This window comes from Cheilinus undulatus, linkage group 15 (genome assembly GCF_018320785.1).
Source record: "Cheilinus undulatus linkage group 15, ASM1832078v1, whole genome shotgun sequence".
Classification (NCBI taxonomy): domain Eukaryota; kingdom Metazoa; phylum Chordata; class Actinopteri; order Labriformes; family Labridae; genus Cheilinus; species Cheilinus undulatus.
The window spans coordinates 45155661-45181634 of record NC_054879.1 but is presented as its reverse complement, the minus strand read 5'-3'; the positions used below and the strand labels follow the sequence as shown (position 1 = coordinate 45181634).

Genomic DNA, 25974 nt, shown 5'->3' with positions numbered 1-25974 from the left:
TTAGAATGCTGCTTGTTTTTGTGAAATAATTTCATTTGACTAGCAAGGACCACACCATCAGCAGGATGCGGTTTGACAATTATTGATGATTTTGGAAGGATTCTCTGCAGTGATGTGAGACGATTGCTGGTGATGGTTTGGGGAAGCTTAGCCATAGCCCATAGAAGAGGTGGGATGGGGGGTTGTTGAATATGAGAATGAATTCATAGAAATGCAGGAATAGGCATGGTTGAGGTGTGGTCCTGCTTCTGAAACTTTGCTATGTAGCATCCCTAAATTTTGCCAATCAATTCTACAACCACATGCACCAATGTGATGGTCCTTTCAGCCCCTTTAATAGTGTGTTTCCAACGCACCATAATACAGCTCTGCTGTCATCATGTCTTTGTACATTCAGGTGCAATGTTGGTGTTTTACAGTGCATTATGGTGTTGCAGAAGTACAAGAGAGCACAGCATCCAAACACACAGCAGGAGCTCCATCTGCTCACACAGAAGCGTTCTCCCCTGCTGGCTCGGCCAATCCTGTGTCACTCCTGTAACACCTCTTGTTAATGGCATAGAGGTGGGATCACTTCACCCCCCCCATGACACCTCTGTGACATTCATACTGAGGGCAAGCGTCACTGGGCGTAAATATCACACCTTGACTAGCGCTGTGAGTAGGACTAGAGTGACTGATTTGAAAAATTGTTAAACAAAATCAGGTCCAAAGCAGTAATCCCAGCTGTATTGTGCTGAAAAACAAGTTTCTTTTTGACTATTTTGAAAACACATTCGCAATTGAATGTCCGTTATAGACAGTCAAACAACTTAAATAACTTAGATATCATATACATTGAATATCATGTACATTATGCCTGGTAGGGCTGGCATTTAATTGAAAATTAGATTCACTCACAATATTGCCTGCTGCAATTTTCAAACTGCAGAAAGTGCAATATTTCTTTGACTTGCCATTTTAAACTCTTTTTTTTTGCAGTAGAGATGTTGTGCATGACATATCATGCAATCATTCAAAAGCTATTTTTTTTAGAATTATCTACAAAATATCCTACCTTCATTTTTGTACTTTGTCTTAATAGATATGAGACTGACAAAAAACCCTTCAACGCAACAGTTCATATCCAATTTTCAATATGAGTCAGAATCATCAGAATTAGATATTTTTAAATAATTTTTCAGCCTTTGTTTTGGAATAAAAGAAAGGAATGATCAGATATCAAACCGCTATTTTGATATTGAGGGGAAAAAACCACACTTACATTATTTTCCATAATCATTCAGCCCTAATGCCTGGTAGATTCTGAATGTCAAAATCACTGCACTGGTGTACAGCATGATGAGAAGTAAAGCTCCTCTTCACCCTCGAGTAACAGAGACATCCATGCATGTTGAATGCTTTTGTGCTTAAATGATCCTCATGTACCAATCATTTAGTCCAGGGGTTCTCAACCTTTTCAGCCCATGACCCCCAAAATAAAGGTGCCAGTGACATGGGACCCCCACTGTACCTGAAGGTGGCTGAACACAGCCAATCCACATTCAGGAACAGTCGTGTGCAGACAAGGTCGCCCATTTGGGGGGGGCAATGGGAGAGCTATCAGGGGCCCAGCCAAACTGGGGTCCAGCAAAATCCTGGTCCATTGTAAAGTTAAGCTGTGATATTTTATATTTAACCTGAATAATAACCACTCTTATCAAAGAAACGTTTTTAATTCTATGTGTAGTAAGTAGCCCTCTTATAAATGTGAATCATTTTGTTAAAAACAGAATTAAAATATGTTAAAAACAGCTAAAATGGGTTAAGAATGGCAAAAAAAATGGTGGGAAAGATGGTGAAATTGGAATTTAAAAATTGCAGAAATGGACTAGAAATGCCAAAAATTAGATAAGAGAGGCCACAAATAAACCCAAAAAAAAACAACAAAAAAGGTGAAAATTGGTTAAAGTGGCAAAAATGGGCATATTAAGTGGAAAAAGTTTATTTAAAAAGAAGGGTTAAAGTGGGGGTTAGCTGATCAAATTGTGAAATGTGGCCAACAAGAGGTAGAGAGTTGTAAGATTTAGTTTAGAAGTGGCAAAAACAGGCAGAAAAAAGTGGTGGAAAGGGTTTAAAATTGACAAAAAATGGGTTTAAGTTGCAAAAATGTGTTAAAATTTGGGGGACAAGGTGATGAAAATTGGTGAAAATTAGGCAAAACTGTTGTAAAGTGGCAACACTGTAATTCAAAAATGCACTTTGTTTTTTGATGACCCCCTTGCGACCCCCAATGGGGTCCCGACCCCAACGTTGAAAACCCCGATTTAGTCAACATATCTAAAGTAGAGTATTTTCTCTGAAAGGAGTTAAAGTCAGGTGAGTGTGCTGGTGTGCTGTGGTTTCTGCGTGTCTATAACCGCTCTCTTTTCCTCACATGTGCATATCTGAAGCACGTGTGTGTTTGGATGTACTTCTTGGCAACAGCTGTTACTGATTTACATTTTTGTCAAGCCTTTTTGAAAGCCCCAGAGAGAGATAGGGAAAGGCAGCAATGTAGAGATACGGAGCTCCTGACATTCCAAGTAAGTCAGATGGAGAATCATTTTAGAGATACTTAAGGTATTCACTGAATATTTAAGGTACTGTTCTTTCTTTTGCATTAATATAAATGTTTTATTTCTGAAAGCTATGGCAGCTACAGGAAAGCTGTTTTTCCCACTTGGACAGCTCACATCTGTTTGTTTGTGACAGCAGTTTTCAGTACCTGGACAGAAGATACCAGGTGTCTGCAGCTGTAGGCTTATTTTCCAGAGTTACTTTGAGGAAATGTATCTGAAAGTCACCACAATGCTATCACTAGACAGACTAGTTTTGGTTAGTGGTTTCTTCATGCTCTGAGGAGAAAATAATATCAACTTCCTCCAGTGTATTATGACATTTTATAGTTCTTATTTCTATGCCAAAATGAAACTGCTAGACTGCTCTGCTCTGATAGAATAACAGCTCCAGTCCCTGTCATAACGATGAATCCACTGGACAAATAGTAATTGGATTTGTCTCAAGCAGGTGTATCCATTTGTGTCCGTCTCAGCCACTGCTGGCTGTGTTTGAGCTAGTATATTAAGTTTTTTGAGTTTCAGAAGTTCAACCCTTTTATTTTGTTATTGCATTTCATGGACTTTTTCAGTGTTTGAGTGGCAAGCTAAGAATAAACCTGCAGGTGATAATGGTATCTTATCTGCAAAGTCCTCTTTGGTCTGAAGGCCCACTAGCTAAAATCCCTGCTTCTTTACTAGACACACTCTTATTTAAACAGGTCAACAATATTGCTGCATGTCCATAAATTGGAAATGATCTCAGGTGATGATTCATTGACCCTCTGACCAACATAATGGGTGCAGAAACTTCCTGTAGACTTTAAACACAACTTGTTAATGTTTTACCCGTAATCAAATACCAAGCTCACAGGGAGGCAAATGTCAAACTGAGTCTAAGCAACAGTGGACCGGCTTTATTCTTGCTCCAGATGTTCATTAACACCTACTTGATTGCTTCTGCAAATTGGTAATAGAGTGATAAAGTTTAATCAGCAGTGATAGCAGGAGTTAATGACTGTAACTCTGATGAGATGATTGTTGTTACTCAGTGAGCAGTTAGATCTGTTGCTGATGATGATGACAGAAAAGTGGGGGTGGGGGTGGGGGTTGTTGGTGTGTAATTATTTTGAAAAGACTTCAAAATAATTCTGCAGTAGGGAAACTGGTTTGTGGAAGCTTCGTATCTTATCCATAAATCAATGCAACACTTTGATCCCTCAGACTGAATCAATGTAGGTTATAAAGCTTTAATCTGTGTGTAGCAGAGATGGTGTGATATCATTCGGTTTTGCCATATTCCTACATTGAAGCGCAGGTTTTAGTCTGTTTCCAAAGCCTGGGGTGTAACCGTAAATTTAGAGCAATGATCGCCCTCTAAAACATGCCTTGACACTTCTGGAGCAGCACTGCAGGGATAAAAAAGACAAAGGTTTTCCTGTTGTCACTGCTGAGCCAGCATGTATTCCTGCGTCTGGAGTTATTCATCAGTCATATTAGAAGATCAAGGACAAGTGGGCTCAGAGGGGGAGTCAGTCTTTCCTAAATGAAAGTGCTTTTCCCATGGCGGTGTAATGAGTAGATCAGACTTGTTATCCTTTTTAATTTCACACTGAGCCGTGTGTTTAGGCCTCCTCATATAAGAAGACGGCTGGCCTTGCCCCAAGCTGCAACGTTAAATCTGCCAGTGTCTGTGATGAGACGTTGTAAATTCCCACAAGGTAAAGGTCAGTAATCCGAGCTGTCTCCAATTGAATACCAGCCTCTTTTCTCTTCATTTAATTTGAAAGTTCCTCCCATGAAATGTCATATATTCTCTTAGATGGTAGCTACATAATAATTTTTACAAATAGCACTACATATTTTGCATGTAGTAAAGATGATGCCCAGTTTCCCCCAGAATGCCTTGCTACTGAGTAGTATTCTTCTCTTGTGTCATTTTATACAAAGAGTTTGTGGAATTAGCGGCCTTTTAAGATCTCCCACTGCTTTTCATCTGCAGGTTCATTTTCCTGGGTAATATTTAAGGCTGTCAAAGTGTTCTGCATCCAAGGCAGTACTTTTTCTAGGGATGCATGATATTATCAGCATGACATTGGTATCAGCAGATAATAGCTTAAAAGGTTAAAACATTAATACATTTACAGTAGGGCTGGGCAATTAATCGAAAATTAGATTAAATCACAATATGGCCTGCCGCAATTTTCAAATCACAGACAATGCAATATTTCTTTGACCTGAAATTTGTGTCAAAATAGCAGTTTTAAACTTTTTTTGCAGCAGAGATGCTATGCATGACATATCATGCAATCATTCAAGTGAACTGTTTTTTAAATGGTCTTTAAAAGAATCCAACCTACATTTTTGTGCCTTTTTTTAATCCATATGAGAATGACAAAAACCCTTCAATGCAACAATTATATCCAATTTGCAATAGGAATCAAAACCATCAGAATTAGATCTTTTTAAAACAAATTTTCACCCCTTGTTTAGGAATGAAAGAGAGTTAAGGAATAATCGCGTATCAAATCGCAGTTCGAATATTGAAGGAAAAAGGGGTTAGCGATGCTGCCTCACAGCAAGAAGGTCACTGGTTGGCTTCCCGGCCAGGGCCAGGGTCTTTCTGTGCGGAGTTTGCATTTTCTTCCTATGCACGCGTGAGTTCTCTCCGGGTACTCCAGCTTCCTCCCACCACCAAAGAAATGCTCATTAGGTTAATTGGTGACTCTAAATTACCTGTAGGTGTGAATGTGAGCATGTCTGTCTCTATATGTCCGCCCTGCGATTGACTGGTGACCAGTCCAGGGTGTACCCTGCCTCTCACCCGATGACAGCTGGGATAGGCTCCACCCCCCCCCCCCCCCCCCCCCAGAACGGAATAAGCAGTATAGAAAATGGATGGATGAAAAATTGCAATTAGATTATTTTCCAAAATTGTTTAGCCCTAATTTACAGCCATAACTTCAGCTGTACGTGTCAGCAGCATGTATCTTATAATGGCATTGAATATCTGTAAAAAATATACAAGCATACCATCAGGTATAGTTGATTGCTAAAAAGGACACTTTTTTTATTGGGTTGATAGTACATCACCGTTTCAATGCAATGCATATTTATGACAGAATGAGGATTTTCTATAAGTTTAAAGAGCTCAGCTAGCCTCTTAGCTTAGTACAGGACTTTTCAAGTCTCTCTTCATCTAACTAGATGATGCTAAATACTAGGAGGTCTGCAGGTCTGAGTAATTTGTGATATTGACTTCCAGGCTAATCAGTTAAACCATGCTAAAAGTCACAGTTTTTTAAAGTGCATGAATCCTATTTAGAGTATAGAAATTTTCTGATGATAAGTGCAGTGTACAGGCTCATTCAGAGCTGTTAAGTACTAACTTACCTCCATTCCATTCATTCCTTATGGCCGTCCCCCTCTTCCTGACCCCCAACAGATATTCTGGATCACCTGAATGCAACAACCAATTGGTTATTGACAGTAATGCACATCTTTAACTTTTCAAAACTGTTCTGGATGAAGCTTTTCTCACTGACACTTGAATGACAATGCACAACCTGTGGCCTCTGACTCGAGGGAGTAATGATGACCTGTGTTGAAAAGGTCAAATTAGATTAGGTTATTTGGTGTGATTTAGCTGCAGTGCTATCCATCTAATATTTCCTTGAAAACTTGAGCACTAGTGGCTGCATACCAGGCATCTTTTTCTGCTTGCAGATACAGCTAATTGGGATTCAAAGATTTCCTTAAAGGATGAAAAAATTGAGCTGAACACTCAGCTGCCTTTGTTGGGACTTCAAAAACAGTTTTAATGCATATTCTTTTGTATCTCTGGCGAAACAACAAATGAAGCAGCTTAAAGATGAAGGCCTGCTTCTTATTGGCTCTAAGTTGGAGGGCAGTGCAGGAAGCCCTTGAGTCAAGCAGTAGACTTATGACATAAAAATGTCTGTTCTTTTGTTATTTCCCTTCCTCTCATTTTAGCGTGAATAACAACCTTTGCTTACAATGGCCGACACCAAGGCTGTGCCGTCCTCCGTACCTACTCCCAACACTTCCTCCTTGAAAGTTTTGTTAGCTAACTTCCCATTGTTTATGGACCACTTGAACTCACAGCCCAGCCTGGGCCTGTTTCCTGCTCTCAGTGAATGGACAACAAAAGAATAGATAATTATGGAGTTCACAGGAGGATCTGAAAATATCCGATCACTTCTAGGCAGTGTTTGATAAATAAACCTGAAGGTCAGCCCATGGTGAGAACTTCCATGTTGCTATGACAACAGGGTGGAAATCTGAGTGTGATCTGTCATGTATCAGCTGAGGAAGAAAGCTGGCAGAGCATTTTAACAAGAGATACACTCATTGGGTGAGAAAAACTGCAATCCTGGAAGAGTGGCGGAGTTGATCTGGGCTTAAGGGTGCTCGCTCTCTATTGTGTGCCACCTAACAGAGGACAAAACAGGCTCCAACTCACCAACTACTGATGTATGTGAAATGCTTCCCTGCCAGAGGCAATTGGGTCAAACAATCCTGTTTCCGTTCTAAATATAGCTGGCTTCTCAGGTGACGGTGGTGTAGCTGGATGGCCCCATTAGCCACATGTCACACCAGCATTGTGCAGGTGAGGATCTTTTCTTCCTCACAATCTGTATGGACTTGAACTCTATCAAGTCAGGAATGACCTGGAAAAACATACATGTTGATAACCTGAGGCACCTCTTAACCACTTCGGTTTCCAATTTCTCTTGTGTGAAAGGAAGCTGTTTCTACATTGTATCAGTGAGGAGTCCTTTTTATTGTTGCCTTGAGCTTTAACAGACGGTCCACATGTGAAGGTCATACAGCTGACATATGGACAACGCTAGCGGAGGAGAAGCATCCTTGGCGCTACATTTTATGGCCTGAATACTAGGGCCGAACGATTTGGGAAAAATTTTTCACCCAACATTGCGATTGCAATTTAACGTGATTGTTCTTCAGGTTCCTCATCTTATAAACCATTCTATATTATAACACACAAAGCTATTTCCTCCAGAAATTTATATCCAGTCTCCCAAAATCTACAAGGAAATGTTCAAAGATTCTAAGAAGATAACTAAAACTTCAAAACCTGCCCCACCGCTCAAAAAAATCAAATCAAATTCCCAAAAAATGTCAAATAAATTCCTCAAATTGTCATAGAAATGCTTTTAAAAATCAAAGCCCCCCCCCCCAAAAAAAATAAATCAAATCAACTTCTTAAAAATTTATAAATAAATTTCTCATTTTTTATGGAATTACCTAAAGGTTTCAAAGCTAATTTCCCCAGAAATTTGAATTAAATTTCCAAAAATTTACAGATAAATATTTAAAATTTCCATAAAAAAACCTAAAATTTTCTAAACAAATTTCCAAAGAAATTCAAATCAAATTCCCAAAAATTTACAAATAAATTTTTAAAATTTTCATGAAGATACTTTAAATTTTTAAAGCAAATTTCTACCCCAAAATTCAAATCAAATTCCTAAAAATTTCAAAAGAAATTTCTCAATTTTCCGCAAAAATATCTCAAAATTTATAAGCAAAAATCCATCCAAAATTCAAATCAATCTGACAAAAATGTCTTATTGTATTTATTCTGTCCTATATTACAAATTTGATATGAATTGTAATGAAGGGAGTGATGATTTTATGGACTTGTTATTTTGTAGAAGACAAAAATATACAAAAACACGTAGGAACTTTTGTCAATTATTCTAGAATGCACTTGAATGTTTGCATAATGTGTAGAGCAAAACACCTCTGCCTAATAAAATTTATTTCAAAACACATTTCAGGTCAAAGAAATATTGCACTCTCTGCGATTTGAAAATTGCAGTAGGTCACATTGGGATTTAATGTACATTTCGAATCATTTCCCAGACCTACTGAATACACTGATAAAGTCTGAGGTGTTTATTCTTTTACTTGCGTGGGGGAATTGAGAGTTCTTTTAATGACTAGCATGATGTTTTCTTGATGTAAATAAAGAGGCAGCGCTTTTTTTTCCTGGGATTCTCTTCATTCTGTCTTGCACAAAGCAAATGTGGTTATTAAGAGTCCGTATGGTTCATTTAGCCAGTGTGTGATCACACAAACCTGTGAGGGATTTTTCACTGCCCTGTTTTAATATTGAAAGGCCCCTTGTAAGGCCCCATGCTTTGAGGCTGATATCCAAACAGAGCTTAAGAGCACTGGGATGGACCTCACTTTGAGGGTTTGAGGAATCTTGATGCCGTCTTGCTGCATACCATGCAGTCCATGGCTCCTCTCTGAGGCGGCTTTCTTAGAAAGGTCACAATTATATCCCTACTACAGCTTAGGCGTAGATGTGTTTGAAGTAAAATGTGGTGCCTCCACTCTGGAATCTACCTCCAAAACAACAGCCCAAGCTTCACACACTATAAACACATAGCTAATGCCCTCTTACTGTTTTCAGACAATGCACTCGTGCAGCTAGACTTGCTGAAGATACTTTGACTAAAATGAGTTGTGTCCCTAGGGCATAAACGCATCGTATTACTTTATAATTCAGAGGAATTCGCAGCTGTAAGTGTAGTTGAAACCCATCATTAAGTTTCCATTTCATGATAAAGCTACACTTAATGCACAAAAAAGGTTCATTTGATGTCACATTCAAATGTGCAAAGCAGTGTTGCTTTAAAAACAGACACCCAGAAGAGTTTTTGGCAAGCTTGCCAAGGATTCCCTCACTTTGGATAAAAATGGCTGCTGCAGTCAGACCTCCTCAGGATAAAGAGTGATGACGGTAGATGGTGACCTAATAGACGTTGTCTCATTCTCTCAGTTGGCACTGGCAGTGAGTGGGTGTGTGTGTGTGTGTGTGTGTGTGTGTGTGTGTGTGTGTCTGGCAACTGTGATGGGGGAGGGAAGATGGAAGGAATTTGTCATGTTGGCTTTTGGATTTTAATTTGGGCGTTTCTCATTTCCTCCTGGTTAACCTGGGTGATGTTTATTGTTGCTGCAGGGATGAGCAGCCGGCCCCCACACAGCAGTTCCAACGACAAGGCAAATGTGCCACATGATGCTACACCACAGTGAACGACAATGCTATAGCGCACTGATCATCAACTGTCGGCCTGGGGGCCATATCAGGCCCCCCAAAGCTTCCTGTCCGGCCCCCCAAAGATCATTAAATTCATTAAAATTCATTAAAAAGAGAAAAAGAAGATGATGTGGTTTTAAGAGTATCCTTTGGCTTTAAATATCTGCAGCTGTTAAATCCATCACACAAACAATTAATATTGAAATGGTTTTAGAATGACTCAACATTTGATCTGTTTTTACAGAAATTTACTGTCATAACTAGCAGATATTTAAAAAAGGGTTAAGGTTGACAGAAGTGCTGCAAAAATGACCAGATAAAGTGGTGAAAAGGGGTTAGAGAGTAGAGGTGGGAGAAAAAAATCGATTCTTAGATGCTTATAAATGTCCAATAATCGATCATCAATAATAATTTAAATATTTAATACTGTGGAATGGCTGGAATTTAGATTACCAGTTATTCATCTGTGAAAAAGGACATTTTTATGTTTGTAATTTCAGATGTTACAAGGAAAGGAGGCTTCTACCTTTGTTTCAGTGCAGTTTTAGATTTCCAGTTTACACACATCTACTATTAGAGAATAGTGGAAATTTATCCCTTTTTTAAACACTAATGCAATGTTTTTATTATGTTTGACACAGTGAGAACTAGAAAAGCACTCGGAGAGCCCAGACCTCCGCCATTAGCTCTATCTCCCAATAGTGAAGAATCCTTTAAAAAATGCCTGGATCCGTCCCCATGTGCCCCCCACCACAGCATTCGCTGATTACTCCCTCCCCGGTGGGGTGGAAACATGGTGAGGAAAAGCATTGGCTTCGCTATGGGTAGACTGTCATGGCGGAAGCATTGCCTGCCAGTGCCAACAGATGCACTGACAGTCTCACCCATGGTCTCACTGGACAACTGGAGGTCATGGCAGATAGTGAATATTCCTCTATTCCTCCCAGCATTAAGTATTCTCACTACAATTCGCTGTCTTTCTCTCTGTTATGCTCCGACTCGTCTCCTCGACCGGGCGTGCGTCTTTCAAACTCTATAAACTCCAAAACTTTGAATAGAAACACACCCAAAAATGCTGCTGGGATTGAAGTTACTTATGTCCGCCATCTCCTGGTGTGAAGTGGTAACAGCACCGACCTCCACCATTAGCCCTATTTCCCAATAGTACAGAATCCTGTAAAAAATTCCCAAATCTAATCAGTTCTTCCTTATGCCATTTCTGACGTTTCCTGAAAATTTCCTGAAAATCCGTCCTCAACTTTTTGAGTTATGTTGCTAACAAACAAACAAACCCACCCGATCACATAACCGCCTTGGCACAGGTAATCACAGAAATGTAAAAAAAAATAAAAACAAAACAACCCAAGTGCATCAAAATGTATCAATAATCGATTAAGAATCCAATTGGAGCCCTATAAATCATAATCAAATCAAAGAGTAGCAAAAATGGGTGATAAGGGGCAAAATGGGTTGTGGAGTGGCAGTACAAAGGGACAGAATTTGGAAGAAAATTTTGTGAAAAGAGGTTAAAATGTGACAAAAATTGGTTAAAGAGGAAAAAAGGGGCAAAAAGTATCAAAAATTTGTTACAAATGACGTTACAAATTTGTTACAAATGAAAGTGGTTCAAAGGGGGTTCAAACCTTGCAAAAATTGGGTTAAAGAGGCACAAAGGGGTTAAAAGTGTCAAAAATGAGTTAATACTAGAACTAAATCGTAAAGTTGGAGGGCCCATTCTCTGGAATTTTCAGGGGCCCGGCAAATTCTGCCGCATTACAGATAATACGCATAGATCTCACTGGAAAGGCCTGAAAATGTCCTACGTTTTGAAAGAAAATACAAATACTACTACAATAATATTTCAATCAGACCAAAATATTGATTTAATTTTTGTGTATTTGAAAGTCCGGCCCCCAGAGTTTCTGTCCAGACTAAATCTGGCCCTGTGCAGATGTACTTGACGACCCCTGCTATAGCGCTACCTTACACCTAGTTTACCTGCAAATTCTTGGGTTTAACATGAAATCTGGTTCCTGTTATAAACTAGACTCTTCATTCCAACTTACCCGTTGTTCTGCAGTATATGTTTAACTTGTGTAAAAAGTAGAATTGTAACAGTATTGGCTGTTTGTATTTATATTTATACTACCAATCTCTTTGTGATGGTGTGACGTTAAATGCACATATTTTATTTGCCTTTTCTAAGGTTGTATTTGTTTCAGCACTCAAAATGAATAATTACTATACGATTGATTTCTGTTTTGCTTTTTATTTTGCATCTTTTTTCCTCTTTTTGTTTGTTTTTTTGTAACCACAGGCTCTATAAACTATCATAGATAGTACTAAATTACACTAGAAGAAAAAAAAAACACAAGCTGCACCACTGTCACTTAATAATAATCAAAGAAAACTCCAGAATTGTACATCAGCCGAAACCATGACCGCTGCGTACTGTTACTCTAGTAAATACATGTCAGTCTTAGGGAAGGTAAAATAACCTTGAGTGTACCTGTAGGTAGATTTGGTTCTCAGTGTCTCACGTTAGGATTCCCGACCTAGAACCAATGCTTGTTGTGTGAAATATACTTTTTAACCTTGATTACTCTGTTTTCATCAACTTCTACAATGTAGTGATTTTCGTTATTTAATTGGTTGCTGTCCATATTTTTTGTCTGCTTTAAGAGAAGGATATCTGTTGTCCAAGTGAACATATTACAACTATGTATAGCTTTAGTTCAGGTGCTGCCATATATTTGAGAACAGCTGATCTCATTCAAAACTTCATCAGCTGACGGCCAGCAAACTATTGGCTAATCACACTCAGGCTGTCATATTTCAGCTGCTTTAGCCTAGCTCTGCTTTGCTGCTCCTTCTGCAAACTGCTTTTGTGACCCTCCTCCACCCCAGCTCCTCTTCATTCTGCTTCTCACAGTAAATGCCGTTCTGTAGTCATTGATGCCTGCTCTGCTGTGGGGGTTTTGTTGCTTGCCTCAGGCTTTCCTTGTTGGCATAGGAAGTGCAGAAAGGTGTGCTGTTTCTCCTTGATGCTTTCCATGTAGGTTTGTGGAAGAGCAGGGGGATCCCAGAACAGCCACCACCAAATATGAACAACAGAATAAGTACTAATTAATACAGAAATATTTATAACTGCAAATTATGTGTTTATTTGACAAAGTGGTCCTGTTTGGGATGGTTTTATCCTTAAACGTAATACTAAAGCTGCTGTGTGTATGCATACTGTCTGAAATGATACTGTATTTTTAAGGGAAACTGGTATTGATGAAGGAACGGTTTTGAAACTTTTCTTCTAGCTTTTATGATAAAGAGACACTGTTGATACTGGATCACTCAGAGAGAACTGTCATCCTTGGCACAACAAGGGCTACAGGAAATTGGTTTTGAGCTGCAGAAGACAAAAAGAAAAGGATGGGTTGTGAAAAGTTTCACTGTACAGAAAGATGGGCCGCTTTTACGTGACTGCAGACAGACTATGTTTTGGAAGTTGAAGGAGGGTTGTTGGAGCAGTTTCAGCTAGGTTTAATTCAAGTTATTTATGCAAGTGTTCAGACTTTATTAGTTTATTTAAATTTGAATGTTTTACAGACTATACTACAGTGCAGTACACAGCATTTATCTCGACAGGGTAGTGTTGTCCCAAATTGTGCACTGCTGTTTGGCATGTACTCGATGTGATAACCCCCTTGTTTTTCTTTTTAACTGGCAAATAACAATTAGATGCTTGGCAATAATCTTATGAATTTGACAGCTATTTTAATCCACCGTTGATTTGATGTAACTTGTCTTATATTTGCCATTATTCCCAAGAAAATAAATGTATTTTCTGTAAATGCACTATGCATGATTGAAATGTGCTATTGTTGCTAGTAGCATGTTAGCTACCTTGCTGATGCTAATGCTCGCTAGCATGCTAGTGGACTATCTGCTTTGTCACCACTGTTGCATCTATTAAGTGTAGGAGTGTCCATCTTTCCACACTCAATTTTTGGACCGTTTTGAGTGTGCACTGCATTTTTGTGTTCTTCTCAGTCTGAACGCATTTTGCAGAAATATTAAGTATTTGTAGAAGTAGCAGCCGGATAGCTCATCACTGACAAACAGGAGATCGGGGGTTTGAGTCCTGGTCAGGGCACAATGATTATCCAGTGTGGGCCCTAAGGCAAGGTCCTTAAGGCCATGAACACCTGTCCTACATGTACATCGCTTTAGACAAAAGTGTCCACTGAATCAGTGGTCCCCATCCTAGGGTCCGGGACCCCCTTGGTGGGGGCACTAAAGATTTCGGGGGGGTGAGGCTTGGTCTGTCAAAATTAGATGTGCACATATCAAGTAAAATCATGATAATCATAATCATGATAAGATTATACAGTTATACAGTTTATACAATTGGTAAGAAAAAATAAAGAGGTACTTTCTTAGGGGTTTATTAATTAAACAATTAAATGGATGTTGATTTTTTGCAACAATATGGCAACAGTTTTTTTAATATGAGTCTTGGGGGCTGAGCTTTTTTTTCATACAAGTGAGGGGGCTCCAAGGAAAAATGTTTGGGAACCACTTTGCTAATGACATAGTAACATTGTTGTATGTGATGTGGACCACATCTTCAGTCTTTCATGAGAAAGTTATCCTGGTGCTATTTAACTCTTAAGATCTGTTAGGGCTGGGCAATTAACCGCAAATCAGATAAAATCACAACATGGCCTGCTACAATTTGCAAATCAGAAGTTGCAATATTTCTTTAACTTGAAATTTCTCAAAGTACCAGTTTGATAGATTTTTTTGCAGCAGCAGCAGCAGCAGAGATTTTATGCACATTATGCAAACATTCAATTGTCAACACATTACATTAAAATATGACGGATTTCTCAGTAGTCCCTGCTTGCATCAATGCTGGTGCACCATGCAAAGCTGAACCTCCTCCACCCCAGCCACCTCCTTTATAGTTTAAAGCTTGTTTCACCCTCATAGTCTGATTCATGCTTCTATGGATTAATTACTTCTGAAATATTTAATTGTTTTCAGTACACATTCTAGCTATGCCCTCCCTGGAAAGTCAAAGCATGCTGCTGATTAACCCAGGGAGCGTTTTAAGAAGATTCTTCTTTGCCAAGTAAAACTGCAAATAAAAATAAAACAGTAAAATGTATAATGAGCGTGTTCCTGACTGAATGTAGGTTATAATATAGAATTATTTATTGCTTGACTTTGTTGAAAAATACACAAGATGAGGAACCGAATAATAATCACATATTAAATTACAATCGCAATATATGGGAAAAAAATCAAAATTAAATTCTTTTTGGAAATCGTTCAGCTTTGATATCTGTGTTGTTTCTAATGAGGATAACTGCTAGCTTGCTTGTAGGTCATGTGGATCATTTGGGGCAAACCTAGAATTCAAATGAGACTTCTATTCATTGCAAAATAAAACCAGAATGTTTTGAACTTTAACCTCCCGAGACCTGAGCTTTTCTTTGGAAAGCATTTTGAAATTTTGCTGATGTTTTTTGGGATAACGAAGGTCTGATAAGTTAAAACATCAGGCTGGTTTTTGAACAGGAATTTCTTAGAAAAATTTCTTCTCCAAAAACCAAAATAAAAAATAAACTTTAAAAAGAATCCTAAAATTCCTTTAGATAATCATCAAATCTTTTATTGAAGCTTTATAATAAAGCCTTAAAATTCCAATGAAAAAAATTCTATGCAAATTCATGCAAATTCATGACGATTTTTAAGCAAATCCCCTGAATACCTAGGAACTTTACCCTAAAATTTAATGGCAAATTCTGAAAAAAAAAATCAATTCATTCTCCAAAATTTCATGGAAATGATGGAAACCTCCAGACATCCAAATACATTACCTAAAATTTCCATGAAAATTCCTGAAAAGTTCAAAAAACAACCTCTGCCTCAAAATTCCCAATCCAATTCCCCAAAATTTACTAAAAAATCTCCCAATCTCCCAAGAAAATGGCAAGAAAAATCTAGCAGATTTACCTAAATTCTACCAGTGAAACTCTCCAGAATTTACTGACATATCTCCTCTATATTTTCATGAAATACTTGCTAATTTCCAAGCAAATTTCCTAATAAACAAAAAGCATTGTATCCTAACATTTCAAGTAAATTAGTTATACAAAAATGGACATTCAAGACAAAAATATCGGCAGCACAGCGGTGCAGGGGGTTAGTGCTTTTGCCTCACTGCAAGAAGGTCGGTGGTTCGCTTCCCGGTCAGGGCCAGGGCCTTTCTGTGCAGAGTTTGCATGTTCTTCCCGTGGGTTCTCTCCGGGTACTCCAGCTTCCTCCCACCACCAAAAACATGCTCATTAGGTTAATTTGTGACTCTAAATTGCCTATAGGTGTGAATGTGAGCGTGTCTGGTTGTCTATATGTCAGCCCTGCCATTGACTGGTGACCAGTCCAGGGTGTACCCTGCCTCTCGCCCAATGACAGCTGGTACAGAAAATGGATGGATGGATGGATAGGTGGATGGACATTCTGGACAAAAATCTCAAAAATTCTCATAGCAGAAATTATTACTTTGTTGTACACAACATTTAATGTCCTCATATGTTCATGCTAGGTCTTAGGAGCATGAATAATGTTTCCAAGAAAGTACTAACTTTGTCCAAAAATATAAAAAACTTATTTTTACAGCTGATTGCCCAGTAGGCTTATATGTGACAATGAGTGCAGGAGATGCATGGGGAAAAAATCTTTTTGTTTTCATGTGATTTTTAAAGAACTTTAAAGAATCAAGTTTTTCAAGCCTATTTAAAATCAAGTGACTTACAGGAAAGATCAAAGCACTTGACTTTTTGAGCAGCTTGTAGTCGGGAGACAAGCCGCTGCTTGATGAAGGCTACGCCATAGTTACACTGGAAGTGCTTAATCTCTCTAATCTGATTGTGGTAGTGCAATGTTTGGTATTTGTTTTTTCACCCAGTGAAACCAATTATTCCAGTGAAGAAGCTAGAACCATACGCCCATCTCAGGATTCACCTGATTTAGAGTATATATTTCCCCTGCAGTAGAGTGAACATAGATGCAATATTCATGCAACTACCTTTACAGTCTTGATTTAAAGTTTGGCTTGGAGGAGTAAAACCCCCATGAAGGTTGAATGATTTTTTTACCTTCCAAGGCTGAGTTGAGATGTAGAGGCTCATCAGGGAACTGCCCCCTTTACCTCCCCCTCCCCTAACGGCTTTACTAGATGCTCTGCCTCACAGTGTTTTTCTGACACCATAAAGTATGAAATAGGGCAGGTAAATTTTTTTCTCATTCTCTCACAGCATCAGTTAGTGTACTTAGATGTATAAAGTCTGGCTCCTGCAAGGACTGTGTGATTTGTTTGCAGACAGCATACCCTTATTTGGTTGAAACCGTCCTGTTCTCTTCATTGGATAGATTGCTCTGCTGCTAATAATACAGTAGCATTCCCTATATTGTCTTTAGAGGGTTAGAAAAGATCCCACACAATTTACTGTTGTAGTCGCTGCTGTGTTTAGTCATGTAGGTTTCACCGTTGTCCAACAACTTGAGACTATAAATAATCCCAAAGTAAACAGGCACATCCAGGAGTCTGCAGCCTGGACTTTGAGTTCATGTTATACCGTTTAACTCTTAGGATCCAAAATGCACACTAGCTTGGCAACAACTATGGAAAGCACTTGCAGACACCCAAGTTCAGCCTCAGCATCAATTACATGTGGAATTCAGGGCATTTGACAGAGTGTTTTCCTGCATATCAAGATAGCAGAACTTGTCCTTTTCTGTTTAAATATTAGAGCATTCTTTCCATGCGCCCCTCCACTGATGACCTGCAGGATTGGGAGTGCTGTGGGAAAACTCTCAGACGAGTGCCAGCTAAGCAGTATGAAATGCGGATGTACAGTGTTTTGCTATTGCTATGTTAGGTTTTCGAGGACATTTTGTATTGTTTAGTTTCTGTGGGGGAGGAAAAAAAAAACCCACATTTAAATGTGTTTGAATAGTTTTCTTTATGCAGGTGAGTAGAGGAAATTGCCCCTGTCTTGTCCCATGAATAGAAATAGATCTGCCTGCAATGTTGAATAACTTCCTCGGTTTTGCATGAGTGGAAATACATTTCTGTTGTCTTTTTGTGGCTGGGAGGGACTGAATTATTTTTGTTTTCTTTCCCCAGGGGCCCTGCAGAAAGGTTTCCAAGGATCTTACCATGTTTAAGGCAGTGCTGAAGAAGAACAGGGATGGAGGAAAGGGAAGCAAGAAAGATTCAGGTATGTGGAAGATCAAGAAAAATGAAACAAATACCCCATACCCTACAGGCTTATACACAAACTCTGTTTCAGAGGCAGATGACAGTCCACTTTAAATCATCTTATTTCAGTGCTTAAAATCCATCTCTGTCTGTGAAGAATGTTCAAAGTGTCTTCCATTTACACCCTTCTTTGTAAAGATTCAGATTTGGAAAGCAGATTTGAAGAGAAAGTTGAGATGAAAGCACATAAGCCACGGCAAATCTCAAGTTTGCACCGGAGTGTGTCATCAAGCCATCATCTGCAGCTAATCCCTGAGTATTTATATAGCCATTAAATTACTGTTACCACCTCTGTTTATGTGGTGCTAAGTGATTGGCACATCAGTAAATACATGAAAACATGTTTGAGCAACAGGAATGGAGTAAACACTGTTCAGGGTAGCTGTTTACTCAAAAAGAAATGCTATTTAACTGAAGGCATGTAGTGGTAGTGCTGTTCTCTGTATAAAGGTATAACTCTAAAGCAGTGTTACTCAACCCTGCTCAACCAGAGAGCCTAATTGTTTAAAAAAATACTACTGCAAGAGCCACAACCTAAGCGGGTTAAAGTGGCAATAAAAATAAGTTAAAGCTGGCAAAAAAGGTCAAAAAGCAGAAAAAAAGTGACTAAAATGGGTGATTAGGGAGGAAATTGGCACAAATTGAGGAAAAAGTGACAAAAATGGGGAGAAAAGGTGACAGAAATGGGTGAGACGCTACAAAAAATGGAGTTACAGGTGGCAAAAATGGTCAAAAAATGGTTAAAATGTAGCAAAAAATGAATGAAAACTGACTATAATAGGCAAAAAGCTAGGAAACAGGCAAAAAGCCGCAATGAGTTGCAAAAATGGCAAAAGGCAACTTAAATGGGCAAAAAAATTGACAAAAGGGAAAAACTGCAAATAGCAAAAAGCAGAATAAAAGTGGCAAAAATTGATTAAAAGTGGCAAAAAAAGGGCAAAAGGGGGTAAAAGATAGCAAATAACGTCAATGGAATATACAGACAAAAAATAATGGTTGATAATTAAGTTTGACAATAAGAGCCTTCTGTGTAAGTGTGGGAAAGCAACTGATTAATGTGACTTGCATTGAACAATTTTTTGAGGGTCAAAGTTTCTCTTTTTTAAGGTTTCTCTAGGGGAATAATATTTTAAATCCAGACATAAAAGAGGCACGAATCATCATCAAAGAGCCACACGTGGCTCCAGAACCACACATTGAGTATAACTGCTCTGATGCTCAGTATATACAAGACTGAAAGCAATCTCACCACTATTCATGTTGAACTAAAGTAAAGCATCGGTAACAGTATAAACATGCAAAGAAAATGGCATTTTGTCAAATAAATACTGATACAACACCGTTGATAAAAGTCCCAGAATGCAACATTAAAGGGAGGCTCATGCTATGATAATATGGACCTTTTCAGTCCTTGTAGAGTTAATGTTAAGTCATCCAAAGTTCATGAAAGCATTTGTTCATGTATAAACTTCCAAATTAATATAAACTAAATTTTGCCTGTAGAGACAGTCCAGGCATTGTGTCATAACAGATGTTTTTTTTTTCCTTTTTGAAATCTGTGTTTTTTCCCTAACATGACTAAACATGAGTCATCCTCGGTAATACATTGTTGACTCGTCTCTTGTTCACACAGCGGCCCCCTCAATGATCTGTCTTGACATAGCGAATAGCCATTTATGCTTACAGTGCATCTACCTGCCTGGGCTTGATTTAGCCCCTAAGGTGCTGGTTTTTACAGGTAGTCTGACTCAAACAGTCACTTTATTTAGCAGATTCATGTCTAATAGGCATGCTCTCTCTGCCTTTGTCTGACATGATTGTTTAGCAACAGTCAGCACTAAAAGTGAAGACATCATTCATGTTTATTACACAGGGAGGGGGCTGGATTGAAGGCTTGTATTGTTTTCTATCAGCCTTTCTTACATGTATGAATCATTCTGATAACAGCTTCCCTGGTATCCAGACTCAACCCCCTCCAACACGTTTATACTTAAAGTTAAGAGGCTTCTGTGTACGTGTAGGCTGGGAGCAGCAGAGTTTTATGGCGGGATACAGCTCCTTTATCCCGGCCTTAGTCTCCCAGTTGGACCCCATCCATCAAGCTAAAGCAGCTCTGTCTCCCTTTCCCATGCTGGGACAATAAAAGCTGGCCACTCCTATCTGGTGTTTAGGGCTCTGAGGACAGATGAGATGTCACAGAGGTACAACAGCGACTAGTGGTCACTTTAGTCAAAGTTCTTTTTCAATAATCAGGCTTCAGTTGTTTTTGTTAGGTCAGATTCAAGGAATTGTTGGGATTGTTTGCCAGTCACCTGAAATAGCTGACAAGTAACTCAATGATTATATTCCTTAGAGCAAAGGCTCCAAACTGGTGGGTTGGATGTTTTATTGTTTTTTAAAATCAATCATGCTCAGTATAATTTTGCTTTTTTTTTTGTTTTTTTACAAAGAAAGACAAAAAACTCTTTAATGTCAAAGTGAAGTAAATAAAACAAAAACATGTATGGTTAAATAGGTGATTGCATAAATATCCAACCCCTTAAAATGAGTTCCAGCCAACTGGTGTTAGCAGCTAGCAATTAGTGAAATGGGGGTCACCTGAATGCAGTAAATGTGTCTCAAGTGATTGCGGTTTAAAGACACTTGTGTCTGGAAGTTCCAGTCACTGCTTGACTTGTATTCCTAGCTACCATTACACCATTAAAATAAAGGAACACTCTGAGCAACTCAGAGAAAAAAAAGTATAAGTCAGGGAATGGATACAAAAAATTCCAAGACAGTGAACATTACCTGGCGTTCTGTTAAAACCCTCTAACGAGGGTGCGCTGGTAGATGAGTGGTTAAGGCGCGCACCATGTACCCGGGCAGCCCAGGTTCGAATCCAGCCTGAGACCCTTTGCCACATGTCTCACCCCCACCCGTTTCTGAGTCTATCTACTGTCCTACTCTATCTAATAAAGGCAACAAAAGGCCCAAAAACAAATCTTAAAAAAAAAAAACAACAAAAAACAAAAACATTCTGACTAGATCAAAGTTCATTCAATAACTGAGTGAGTGTGCATGAAGGAGACTAGTGAGAGAGGCCACAAAGACACCTATGACTACTCTGAAGAAGCTCTAAGCCTCAGCAGCTGAGATGGGAGAGACTCTGCAGACAACAACTGTTGGCCGGGTTCTTCACCAGTCAAAGCTGTAGTGGCAAAGAGAAAGGCACTGTTGAAGAAAACTCAAATCTCCACTAAAGTTCAACAAAGGGCATTTAGCAGACTCCATGGGCAAGTGGGAGCAAGTTCTTTGGTCTGATGAGACCAAAATTTGTGCTTTTTGGCCATCAGAGAAGACACCAAAAACTAACATCCCCACAAACATACCATCCCCACTGTGATGCCAGGTGGTGGCACCATCATGCTGTGGGGGTGCTTCTCAGCAGCAGGGTCTGGAGGGCTTGTAAAGGTAGAGGGTGAAATGAATGCAGCAAGATTTTTTTCAAGCAAGACAATGAGCTGAAGCATATGGCGAAAGCTGCACAGAAATTATTTAAAGACAGCAAGAGAATGTTCTGGAGTGGCAGAGTCAAAGCCCAGATCTCTGTCCAGTAAAGAATTTGGGGCTGGACTTGAAAAGGGTTGTTCAAACTGGATCCCATACGCAACCTGACAGAGCTTGTGCAGTTTTGCAGAGAAAAATTGAGTTAAATTTCACCGTCCGGTTGTTCATGCCTAATTGAGACCCATTCACACAGATTCTGCTGTGATCGCAGTCAAATCTGCATCTACTAAATACTGACTTGAAAGTGGTGGATATTTGTGCAGTTACTTATTTTACGTGTCATAATGATAATGATAATTGACATTTCTGTATCAGAACTCCCTGTTTACCATGTTTGCTGTCCTTGAGGAGGGCGGTTCTTGTGTAAATTGTGTAAAATTGTGTTCGAGTGAAATTGAACTCAGGTTTTTATAAAAACTCTGGTTAATCACAGTTAACTCATGAGTTACCAAGGGGGGCAATTATTTTTTCACACAGGGCCAGATAGGTTTAGACTTTTTTCCCCCCTTAAAAAATTAGATAATCATTCAAACACTGCATTTTCTATTTACTTGGGTTGTCTTTGCGAAATATAAAAATAGGTTTGATGATCCGAAACATTTAAGTGTGATAAATATGCAAAAAACTCAGGAATCAGAAAGGGGGCAAATACTTTTTCACACCACTGTAGATCATGGCCAAAAATGTGTCAGAATTGGTAGGATCGTCATCATAACTGACAATTTGCACGCTAGGTAAATTTTTTTGTGCAGATTTTAAACCGCCATGATGTATGAAATTTGTTGGAATTCCACCAAAATGTTTCTAACAGTCCTGCAGGGCCAATGTTTCAGACAGATGAGCGTATTTGACCAATATTCACCGTGGGATGTGTGCTGATATGAAAACTCCTGACAGAAATTAAAAATGCAAGCATCACTTCATGGGGTCATTTAGATATTTTGTGGTCATGCAGGTGTTTGTGTAGGAAATTCGTCTCCCGGCTGCATGTGCATTGAAACAATGGTGAGCTAAACATATAAAAAGGCCTGTTTATTTTCCCCTCATTAATCAATATTCATCTGAAAACCCCTTATTGATCAGCCATCATTCCTGTTATTCATACTGTCCTGACTGGCTTGAGAAAGTTCATATAAAATCTGCTCAGCAACATATAATGGAAATCAGAGGGAGGAGAGACTTCGATAATGGTATAATTGCAAGATAGCTCAGCATATGTTGCTCATGACATGGTGGCTATGGATTGGAGGCAACTTTAAAGCAGCAAAGGAAATTTGGCTTCCATGCCAGATACCACTACAGTCATTAGCTCTCCTCTGGGATCTCCCCATTGCCAAGACCACAAAAACACACAGCTTGCTAATTTAGTCTCTCCATCATGTGCTCCTCCTAGATCCTTCCTCCTCCTCCTCCTCCTCCTCGCTCAGCCCTCTAGTCTAGTCTGTAAGGAATCTGTGTGGAACTGGCCTTTTTAATCCCTTTTAAGAGCTCGTTTTTATGGTCTGCCATTCCACAAGTGGGATGCAAGTTTGCTGTGGCCTTCTGCCTTTGATGTCAACATTTTCTGAGAAAGGTTACTGTGAGCAGGCCTCACTGGAGTTAATAGATTTTTGGACCCTGAGGCACAAGAAGATGATTATATTGTAAAGAATCAAACTGAGCTTTAATTGGTGCTCTCTTTGAGGATAGAGACCCCTTGGATTTTATTGCAAGTTTCACCTCTGACTTCCTATTAAAGCACAGCAGTGTCTGCTCTGTAGTTGACTGCGAGACAAATTACTTCATCTAAAGGCTGTAGGATTGTTTAGAGGCTGTCATATTTTGTGGATATGTTGCATCCTGTTTGAACTCTTGATGCAAATATTCTTCAACATCTGTGCTCCACAGTAACATTAGTGCCTGTTGGAATTACAGACAGATAATAGTCCTCCTTTTTGTGCACCTTCAGTTCCTCAGACACCTTTTAATGCCTTTGGCTTCCAAGAAACATGCAGGGTAACTCAGAGTACCTTACACATATGTGGCCAAAGAAAGCAATAATGTCAAGATACGCTGATTTTAAACTGGTGATATTGCAAGAATCATTTTGACTATTTTTTAATCCCATCCTTGATGATAGACAATGCCACACAAAAATTACCCAGTCTGGTTCGCCTCTTTATAAAGCATATGTATCAAGTGATACTATTTCCTCATTTATACATGTCTTTATCCTTTTTTTAATCGGTAGCCAGTATGCCTCATATGCATGAAACTGCACCTTTTTGTGTCAGATTTGGCAGATACTGTGAATTATTTTGGCTAGATCATAGCACCCCTGGTTATTTTTGACCTGCCATGACAACAGATGTTTTTGTTACACTCATTGACTGTAGAAAGAATTGGACAAAGCCTGTGTGACATCAGCTGTCTGATTACAATAGGCAGACTCAAACAGCTTTTGAAGACAATCCGTGGCGGCCTCCATATTTAAGTCGTTGTCTCAACTGAACTTTGGATCAACCTAACGGCAGACAAGAGCCCCGTCCACTGAGCTCGACTTCCTCTCAGCTAAGCTAATGCTAAAGCTAGCCTCCTGGAGGTGGCGTCTGCTTGTCAAGCTATCTGTCAATCAGTCAAATGAGACGCACCAATCAGTGTGCAGTGAGGTTTGTCCTGAATATAACCGAAACGATTGTGGCGCAAAAAAATGTACCCCCCGTACAGTGAGAGGACATGAAGACATTAGCTAATGAGACACATTTTGTTTTTCAAAACCAGGCTGTAAACCAGTTTATTTATTGTGTAAAAAATTGCTTTTTAACATGTGTTGTTTATGGGACTTCAGGTGTTTATTTAATTTTTTTTTAACCAGGAAAACCTCACTGAGACCAAAAATCTCACTTACAAGAGTGTCTTGGACGTGTTCCCGCAGCCAGCCTCAAGTGGATACTCGCGTTATTGCAACTTTTTGCACTCCTGCATTGGCTTCATTTTTCAGGATTGGAGGTTTCTTCTTGATTACACTCCACTGACTCATGTTTATTGAACATGAAGGGTATTTATTTGCTACAGGTGTAGTAGGGAACCATCTTAATCTCACTACTATAATTTCTGGCGTGTCTGTCCATCTGTGTTGATTTGCATTGTTGCTCCTGTTGTCCTTGACACCTTGCAGAAGATTTCTTGGGTGTACCTGTTCGAAAATGGTGCTATACACAAATCATAAATATGTACAAATTTCCTATAAAATCAAAAATGTTGTGTCTTTCACTGCAGTTTGTCAACATCCCCTGTTATGTCACTTCCCCTTTGCCAGCCTTTGCTCTCAAAACACAAAGACCTAGTGCCTTTATAAAAGGCAAAAACTCAACCAGGGAAACCCAACAGAGAGAGAAAGTGACATAGGTAGAATGTGAAATAGAAAATGACTGGACTTTGTTGATGTTACGCCCACTAGGAAATGTATTTGATTTAAGCAGGAGTTAAATCAGTCAAAGACTCTCAGCTGTTTTTTTTTTTTTTGGTCCATGTGTGGCCCCGTTACGTGATTGTTTTTCAAAGACTTTCATTCAGGGGAAACTTTGTCGCGGTAGCGCTTAAGTGAACATATCAGTTTTCCATTCCTTTAATAAGGATTAGTTTGTTAGACTGAATATTTAACACAGATTGCCAGAATCTATGCAGGATGCAGATTGGGCGCACCTCTTATGGTGCATCCAATCTGCATCCCGTCCAATCGAGGAGGGACTTATAATGACCTTAATGAAGTCATAGGTTTATTGGCGGTTGCATCCCTAGATTTTGATTGTGCTAAATTTTGTTGATGTAACTTGAAGCCTTGTCATAATATTGGAAAGTATGACAAGAAGTCTGCCTTCTCTCTACCAATATTTAATTCTCTCTACAGCTAAAGTGGTCTGCCTGGCTTTCTATTTTTGACTTCACAGAGGCCCCATGGCTGCCTCCTCTAAAGTAAAATAAACTGAAGGAAAGTGTTCTGTCTCTGACTGTCGCTGCTGCCCCGGGAGTGTTGTCAGCCACTATCTGCTCATGTTGCGACCCAGAAAAGCAGTGTTTTTACTTTAATTGCTGACTGTGACTGCTTAAGCCTCAGAAGGCCCACCAACTTGGGCTAACTACTCGTTGAGGCAGCTGCCAGACAGTTGTCTGTCTGTTGTGGGTGACGCAGTGTTAATCACACTAGCATGCTTCACTGTGCACTCTTTGTGGCTGATAACGGTTTCAGCTGTTTATTCCACCCACCGCCAGCACACACACACAAGCCATGTACACACAAACAGATATGTGACCATCACCAGTTGGCAGGGCTTCTCTCCGTTTGTTTGGCACTGGGGGAGACACCTGGCGGGACAGGAGGAGACAGTCCTCCAGAACAGTAAACGGGGTCAACCACTCTGCCCTGCTTTGACTTTTTATTTCCTACTGTG

General features: G+C 39.3%; 1 protein-coding gene across 1 annotated transcript in view; it reads left to right on the top strand.

Annotated features, from left to right (window-relative positions):
- tanc1b (tetratricopeptide repeat, ankyrin repeat and coiled-coil containing 1b) overlaps positions 1–25974 on the top strand; it is a 176414-nt gene that overhangs the window by 5364 nt on the left and 145076 nt on the right. The window contains exon 2 of the mRNA XM_041807849.1: positions 17861–17954. Coding sequence (XP_041663783.1) covers positions 17894–17954 — 61 coding nt within the window. The 5' untranslated portion in view covers positions 17861–17893. The remainder of the gene's footprint in view (positions 1–17860; positions 17955–25974) is intronic.